This window comes from Helobdella robusta (assembly GCF_000326865.2).
Source record: "Helobdella robusta unplaced genomic scaffold HELROscaffold_2, whole genome shotgun sequence".
Classification (NCBI taxonomy): Eukaryota; Metazoa; Annelida; class Clitellata; order Rhynchobdellida; family Glossiphoniidae; genus Helobdella; species Helobdella robusta.
The window spans coordinates 697,489-706,834 of NW_008704083.1; the positions used below are offsets into that span (position 1 = coordinate 697,489).

Here is a 9,346-nt window from a genome sequence, read left to right on the forward strand (position 1 = left end):
ATATACAATTAAACAGTATATACACGTGCACAAGTTCTTTTACACAAAGGTTAGCTTATAATAATAATCTAACTTTTTCAATTGCGTTGCTGTTCAAGCTATGAAGTTTCTCATTAATTTTCAACATTTTTGGAACTTCGCCATCAAAGTCAATTCAACTGCGGTTTTCCCTCTAAAATTTTTCCCGTCCCGCGGTATTTCCCGCACGAAAAATATCCGCCCCGCGGTTTTCCCTCGCTTTTCATTCCCGCCCCGCGAGTTTCCCTCCAACTTCTGTTCCCAACCCGCAGTTTTCCCGCGAGTATTTGCGGGAAAATTTGCGGGAAATTTTCCATGTAGACCTCTATCGTAGACTCTCTGATAATAACCGTAATAATAATAAATTATAATTTATAATTTTAAAATAAATAATTTATTATTATTATTATCAGTACATCAACATTATAGTTTTGTACGGCTGAATGATTGAAGCTTATTCGTTGGTACTGAAATTTACAAGGGAGAGCTATTAATTATAATAATACAATGTTTATTGGGTGGGTACGTTAATACAAATTTATTATGTATTTTATGTTAGGCATGTGTGTGCGTGTGTGTGTGTGTGCGCGTGTGTATACGATAAACTAGATATTGCTCTTAAAATGATACTCTCGTTTATATGCACTGATACACAAACAAACGCTGTATGTATGTATGTATGTGTATATATGTTTATTTGGTTTGTTGGCTTGTTTGTATACTTTTTTTGGTATGTTTGTTGGCTTATTTGTATATTTTTTTTGTATATTTTTTTTGGTATGTTTGTACGTATGTACGATGGAAATGTTGACCTATTGACAATGAAAGCTATAAAAAAGAGCAAAGAATGGCTTAAGATAATTCCGTAGGATAATCATGTGTGTGTGTGTGCGTGCATGTGTGTGTGTGTGTGTGTGTGTGTGTGTGTGTGTGTGTGGTATGTGTGTGTTGTGTGTTTGTGAATTGTCAACGCTAAGTATTGTTAGTTAAGTTTGTGGTGTTGTTGGTCGCTGTACGTGTATTGTCGTCCGTGATGATTAAATTGATTTAGTTTGAAGAAAAATCGGAAATAAATGACTTGAAAAAACGAGTTTGATATTTATTAATTAATCAGTTGATTGGGGGGCGTCATGGCTCAATAATTAAAGGCGCCTAATCTTGCTGCTGCAGTAACTGGGTTCGAATGCAATAAAATCCCCGCTTATTGTGTATGATGCGTGGTTTTTACGGGTATTCATATACGCTTTGTGTGTTTGCCGTCGGTGAAATATTTTGGCTTCAATTTATCATCAGTCTTTTTATCTTCTTCGTCATCGTCATAAATTACCGCAACAACAACAACACCATCGTCATCTTCATCATCTTCATCACTATCATCACCAACAGCAACAACGTCATCCTCATCTTCATCGTCAACAACAACACCATCATCATCACCACCAACAACAACTACATCATCATCTTCTTCATCACCAACAACAACTGCATCATCATCTTCTTCCTCATCAACAACTACATCTTCCTCGTCTTCGTCATCATAAACAACATCATATTCTTCTACATCTACGTCTTCAACAACAACAACATTTACGACAACGATGACGTCATTCAATCAAAAGATACGAAAGAAAAAAAAACCTTGCCACTATCATCGTTATCCTCATGAAAATGCTGATGATACAATTATCAAGACCAATAAAAACTATTCTATCGAAATGATGACGTTACTATTTATGATCAGAAAGCATGTGTATGTCAGTGTCTATATATGTGTGGATGTGTGTATGTGTATGTACGTGTTGTTGTATGTGTATGAATGTGGGTATGTATTTCTAAAAATAGAAATACTTTTTAAACTATAAAATCTAAAAATATATTCTACAAAACACAAAAAAAAATGTCTTACATTCATTGTATACTTGCTTGTTTGTTTGTACATGCGTGTATGTAGTTAGCTTTTAGGCATGTGTGTATACAAGAGTGTATGTGTATTTATAAAAATGTGTACAAAACTGGGTAGTCTCCAATAAATCAGATACAAACAATTGCCATTTAATGAGAATCACTCCGTAGAATGATCTAGATAAACCGAGTTCAACAATCCACAATCCTGTATTGCCCATTAAATATTGATTATGCGATTGCAAATTTGTTTTTAGATTTTTTGTATGTATGTATGTATGTGTGTGTGTGTTTGTTTGATTGTTTGATTGTTTGAGTGTATGTATGTTTTTACTTTTGTTTGTTCGTCTGTCAATGTTGCTGTTTCTGTTTTGCGTTGGAAAATGTGTTTTTACATTTACTTGTGTATGTTTTTGTTTATACTTTCGGTGTTTATTTGCATGGCTGTGTGTATGTGTATATATTTTTGTTTGCGTGTGTGTGTATGTTTATTTCTGTATGTACGAAATTTGAATGACTGCATGTTAGACTAATTGAGCTACGAACGAACTGCAAAATATTTGACAGTTTGTTGTTTGTATGTTGGTTCGTGAGAACACTAGTTCGTTTGTTTGTTAGTTAATACGTTTGTTCATGTTTGTTTGCTGACGCGTTCGTCTGTTCAATCATTTGCATGTTTATCGAAGTTCACACGTTCGTTTGCTGATATGTTTGTATGTTTTTTGGCATGTTTTCTTTTATAAATGCAAATTTTTTTTTAATATGGTCAAAAGTGTGACAGTGAAAAAATCGATGCACCCACGCGTTCTTCTTCAAAAGTGCTTCTTTTAAGTTTTTATCTCGTTACATAATTTTCAATTTTCAAAAAAAAAAAATTTAATCGATTAGTTCGTGATTAAGTCCGCTGTTTCTCTCAATTCTGGCAACATAGGTGAATGAATGAATGGATAAATGAATGTACAAACGAACGAATGAATGAACAAACGAACGAATGATGCAGGTCTAATTGCTTTCTTATTAACGCCTCTTTAAAAAATTTTCTTTTTCACTTTACAAAGTTTATTCCATTCTCTCTCTCTCTCACTCTCTCTCTTGTTTTTTCTCTTCCTTTATCTCTCTCTCTCTCTCTCTCTCTTCTCTCTCTTGTTTTCTCAACCTTTATTCACTTCCAACTTTTCATTCAATCGATGATCAAACATTTGCTACTAACAAATTACAAATATTATTATTAACTGTCTTCTTAATGAAACAGTTTAATCCTGTTCAAATCATAATAAACAAATAATAATAACAATAATAAATAGCAATAATTATGACAATTATTATAGCTAATTATAGTCGGGCGACCACAACTTGAACGATTTGTCGTAGGTAGTGGTGGCAATGTACTTGTCGTCAGCTGACACGTCACATGACATGACCCTGCCCTCGTGACTTGCCAGGGCCTGGGAGGGCGACCAATTAGGGTGGTTCCAGATCTGGGTGCATGGATCAATAAATGAATGAATGAGTAAATGAATGAATGAATGAATTTAATGATGGATGGATGGATGAGTGAATTGATTTAAGAATGGGATAAACAATGGGGGTGAATTGATGGTGTTATGAAATTTATCAATTCTGAATGAATTAAAGATGAAGGAAGGTACGAGTAATTAATTTAATGAATGAATGAAATAAATGAGTAAAACGTCTAGCACCTTTGCGGTCTTGTCATAAGAAGAGCTAACTAAATACAGACCTGTGTTCCCTGGAAAATGAAAATATAACAATACATATAATGCATTTGTCTATTCCTTCTTTCATTCCCTCATTCAATAATTCAGTCATTCATTTTTCACTCACTCCTTCACGCATTCATTTTTCACTCATCGTTCACTCACTCATTCACTCAAACATAATCAGGACTAACGTTGAAACCTGACTCTAGACACGATGTTAGTATGGGCGGGTATGGTATACAGGCAGCCTCTCTGCCTCATATCCCAGATCTTCACTGAATGGTCCTCGCTACCCGTTGCTGCCTGGTACCTAGTGGCGATGAAGATGACGACGACGATGTGGCAGACATGATGATGATGATAGGGCAGTGATGATGATGATTGGGCAATGATGATGATGATGATGGGGTAGTGATGATGATGATGATAGGGCAGTCATGATGATGAAAGGGCAGTGAAAATGATGATGATGATGGGGTAGTGATGATGATGAGGTAGTGATGATGATGATGATGAGGTAGTGATGATGATGATAAGATAGTGATGGTGGTGATGATGATGTGGCAGTGGCGATGATGATGACGTAATTTCACCTACGTCATCAGCATTTTAATCATCATTAACACCAATCAGATTCCTCATTGTCATCACAATCATCGTTACAACCGGCATCATCGTCATCATCATTACCATCATCATTACCATCATCATTACCATCATCATTATCATCACAGCCAGCAGCATCATCACAACCAGCATCATCATCACAACCAGCATGATCATCGTCGTCATCATCACCGACCCGTTTGGCGAGAAGTCAAGGGTAAGGATGGACTTGAGATGGCCCTCCAGGAACATGACACACCTCCCAGTCCGCAAGTCCCACAGCCTCCCAAACGAATCCGTTGCACTGATGGGAGGTGATGATGATGATGATAAGATGATGATGACGATGATGATAATGATAAGGATGATGATGATAACGAAGGTGATGACGATGGAATGTTCACTACAATGATGATGATGGTCACTAGGATGATGATGATGACCATAAGAGTGAAGGTAATGATTATAATGATAACGATGATGATACACACTCACATGCATGCACACACACACGCACACGCATGCACACACAATCCTACCCAGTAAGAGCTAGCGAACCATCACACTGGAATGATATATCATAAACTGGACCGCAATGACCTTCTTGATGCAGAATTTCTTCTTTAAGTTCAAGGTCAAAAAAACGCCAGGAGCTATCAAAACTGATTCAGGAGTGTGTTGTGTATGCGTCGTGAGCGTGTGTGTATGTGTGAGTATGTGTGAGTGTGTGTGTCTGTGTGAGTGTGTGTGTGTTCAGCTTCTTAAATTGTTTCATACATACAAGCGTATTACGATAAATTCAATTAATAGCAATACTAACAATAGTAAATGTCAATTCACACACACGCGCGCGCACACACGCACGCACACACATACACACGCACACACCAACCAACGACTACATAAACTGACCAGCAAGTAGCCAAGAATTTGCCCGATGGATGGAAGACTGCCTTGGTCACCCTGTTTGGTTCATGGCCTTCGATGCTGTCCATCGGTGTCTCACTGGTTAAATAACAATTATCATAATTAATTCTTATAGGTTAAAGGTCATTGTCTCTCTCTTATTGTTATTATTATCAATATTGTAACAATGTTATTGGCTACAGTTAGATGATGCGTGAAGAAGTTAACAGATACACATTCATATAAATAGGCAAATACGTTAACAAACAAGTGTATAATCAAACAAACAAGTATAAAAACAAACAAGTATAATAACAAACATACAAACAAACATACAAACAAACCAACATACATACAAACAAACAAACATACAAACAAACATACAAACCCCTTAAGAGACCATAACTTCACAGTGCCATCGTGTGCACATGTAGCTAGATTGCAGCAATCTTCAGATATGGATAGAGTTGACTGTGGGTGGAATGACACACAGCCGACTTGAGTGCTGTGGCCTGAGACAAAAAACATACAAACATATATACAAAAGTATAAACATGCATACAAACCAACATACAACAAACAAAATAAACATACATACAAACAAACGGACCAACCTAAAAACATAACAACGAATATAATACACACAAACAAACAAAACATACATCTAAATGACAGTCATACACATAAAAATTGACATAATAAAACAAACTTTCAAACATACAAACAAGTGAACAAGCCAACAAACGAACGAACAAACAAACAGACAAACAAACAGACAGACAGACAAACAAACAAACCTCTGAGAACCCTTAACTCTTCACATTCAGGTATAGACCAGAGTTTGCAAAGTCCATTCCTATTAAACAAAGTATTCAATCAACAAAATCGAGACAAAACGAAACGACTGCAAACGAAACGAGACGTCCTAAAACGAGACGAGACGTCTCGAAACGAGACGAAATTTTATTGAGACAAAAATTCCTTGAAAAAAAAAACAACATAACGTCACAGGGCCTACTATAAGAGTCTAAACGTCTAAAAATATTAATGAAATATAATTATATTATACAACAAAAACAACAATCATAAATTATAAATAATAATAATAATAATAATAATAATATTATTATTATTATGAATAATAAATAATAAAATAAATGCTTACCACGAGGCAGTAGCCAGTAATGCACTGTTAGGTGAGAATGAGCAGTAAGATATTGGCCTGGAGTCTGCTATTTGGCTGAATATTAATGACGTCATCTGTATGTGTGTGTGTGTATTTGTTTGTGTATGTGTGTGTAAATATTTATGACGTTTATGTGCGTTTAATTAAAAAAGTACGTGTTTGTAAATGCGTGTTTGTAAGAGTGTGTTTATGTGTATTTTTTTGTTTTAAGTAGGGATGCACCGAAGTTCGGCCCCGGCTCCGGCCAAAATCCGGCTTTTTTCAAATCCGGTCGAATCCGGCCCCAGCCGGATTTGGTGGCCGGATTTAAGCGTCTATCAACTTTTAAAAATGTTAAAAATAGAAAAAAAAATTTTATTGAATTCAATTAATTTTATGTCAATAAGTTAAAGGCTAAGGCTAAGCTAAAGGCATACATGACACATAATAACAACATCACTAATTGTGAGGTAATCTGGACAATTTTCTTTATGCTATAACATGGGTTATGCATAAATTATAAGTTGATCTTTGTGTAAAAGAACTTGTGCACGTGTATATACTATATATTGATAATTGCACATGACGGATCATATAGCTACATAATATATATATATATATATATCTTAATATATATATATATAAAGATATATATATATATATATATATATATTTAGAGAGAGAGAGAGAGAGAGAGAGAGAGAGAGAGAGAGAGAGAGAGAGAGAGAGAGAGAGATACATAAGCACATAATTTAAGAACATGGTATGTTAAAGGTTAGGCTAGGTATACATGACACATAATTACAACATCACTAATTGTGCGGTTAGCTGGACAATTTTCTTTGTGCTTTAACTTGGGTTATGCAAATATGCATAAATTATAAGCTGATCTTTGTGTACAGAATTTGGCATATCACACAACTTATTCATATATTTGAATTAAATAACTATTTGCTAGGTGTTATTTTTTGATGTTCAACATGTAGATAACCGTAAATGTATTTTTTCTAACGTATGTAAAACGGTAACTAAAATCCGGCTCCGGCCGGTTTTTGAATTTTAAATCCGGCCAAGTCCGGGCCCGGCCGGATTTGAAAAACCTGAATCCGATGCATCCCTAGTTTTAAGTGAGTGTGAATGTATGTGAACACACACACAAACACACACAGATATACAGAGCATTCGTTGAATGCACATGAACCAATACATCACACGGGGGTACCCTTGTATTCAAACACGTTATCTGCAATATCACAGCCGAGCATCTTAGCCAGTGTACCACTACCATTTTACAAGAAAATCATTAAAATGAACTGACCCTATTACGTTTGAATAGATCTTGTAGCTTAGTGTTGACAACACTGGTCGGTAGAAGTTTCTCTTCTTTCGCAATCTTTATCCTTTCAGCTGCTCTGTTCAGTTTTTTTAAATATAATTAATTTCATAATTTATTTATTAATTATGTAATAATATATTATGGCGTTTAATAATAAATTTGTAATAATTTATAGTGTAATGTGTTATACTATCTATTAATTTGTATTTCAATCCCAACAACAATTATTCATCATCATCCACACGGTCCTTTTCATCTTAGTCATAGTCATCATCATCATCACAACAACCATCTTCGTCGTCATCATCATCGTCACCACCATCACCATCTTCATCATCACCATCACTATTGTCATCACCGTCCTCATCACCATCATCATCATCACCATCGTCATCATCATCAAAACCCCCAACCTGATTATGGAGTAGTTAGCTATCCAGGCTCGTGCCTCTTGCAATGAAGTCTTACCCTCGTGGTACCATGTTACCTTTTCCGACTGTCACATGATGGTGATCATGGTGGTAATTTATGATTATGATGATAATGCTATTGATTAGGATGATGATGAATATGATGATAATTATGGTTATGACGATGATTATGAACTTTAACCTCTTGTTTAGCCTTCTTAGGGGCCAGCTCCTCTTTCTTTTTCTTCAGAAGATTCTGTCCCCTAAGGGCCAACAACTCCCTCAATCGATCTCTCCTGTCAGCCGGGCCTTCACCGAAATAACCTAAAAAAAAAAGAAAATAAATTTAAATTTTATTTGTGATAGATTTATTTAATTTGACAAAATAATATGAAGATGCTGGTAATTATTATATTATTTTAATTGTTATATTATATTATGATAATATAATTCCTTGTTGGTTAGTACTAAAACTAACAAATTGGTTCTCCCAATTGTCTCAGCTGGGCTTTCACTTCCGAGTCATCAGTAGAGACGTGTATAAGACGAGCCTGAATAAGTTATCAAATAATTTATAAATACTTTACTTTAATATAATTAAGAAGTTAAATTATAAAAAAAAATTTTTATACACTAACCTTCTTACGTTTCTCATATTCCTCCAGCTGTTCTTGCCTAACTTCACTATCCATAAAATCTGTTGTTTCCAAGACTTCATGTTTGCTGATTTTTGCAGCCTCGCTGGCCGCACTGTTTCGGATTGAGGCGATATTCTCTTCTAAACTACCGTAATGAATAATTTTATTCCTAATCTGCCTAGGTACCATTTCTTCATCGTCAGACATTTTTTTGTATTTTCTATTTTCTCTGACCAACAAACAAAAAGTACGGTGTAGATATGGTAAAAATATTAATATACGTTACCAAACTAGTTGTATTAAACTTATTAGAAATTACGAAAATTCAACCGGTCTAGATTGTTATTTTGAATTATCGCTTTTGCTCGGCAAAGAACTAATAACGTTAAAAACAAATTTTATCTTATTCTTTGGAAGGATCAATTGACTAAATTTATTAAATGCGCCTTTTTCAAGCAAATAAAAAACAAATTAATAATTTAAAAAATATTTATGGTTAAATTTTTACTAAAATTTCGATAAACTTCGAATTTTAGAATTTTTAGGTATTAGCATGGAAGCACTGAACTTTTACACTATATGTGTATATAATATATACATATATATATGTATATATATTTGGTTAGCTTGGTGATGCTTTAACA

General features: G+C 34.7%; 1 protein-coding gene across 1 annotated transcript; it reads right to left on the bottom strand.

Annotated features, from left to right (window-relative positions):
• Positions 1-3,081: 3,081 nt before the first annotated feature.
• On the bottom strand, positions 3,082-9,055 carry HELRODRAFT_105872 (hypothetical protein). The gene is made up of 14 exons (XM_009016984.1): positions 8,703-9,055; positions 8,543-8,615; positions 8,267-8,388; positions 8,068-8,150; positions 7,637-7,730; positions 6,319-6,413; positions 5,951-6,009; positions 5,542-5,665; positions 5,160-5,252; positions 4,787-4,909; positions 4,444-4,551; positions 3,833-3,951; positions 3,621-3,670; positions 3,082-3,398 (listed from the first exon to the last, which is right to left on the bottom strand). The coding sequence occupies exons 1-14, from the start codon at positions 8,907-8,909 to the stop codon at positions 3,249-3,251; spliced, it is 1,500 nt and encodes a 499-aa protein (XP_009015232.1). The 5' UTR covers positions 8,910-9,055; the 3' UTR covers positions 3,082-3,248.
• Positions 9,056-9,346: the final 291 nt, after the last annotated feature.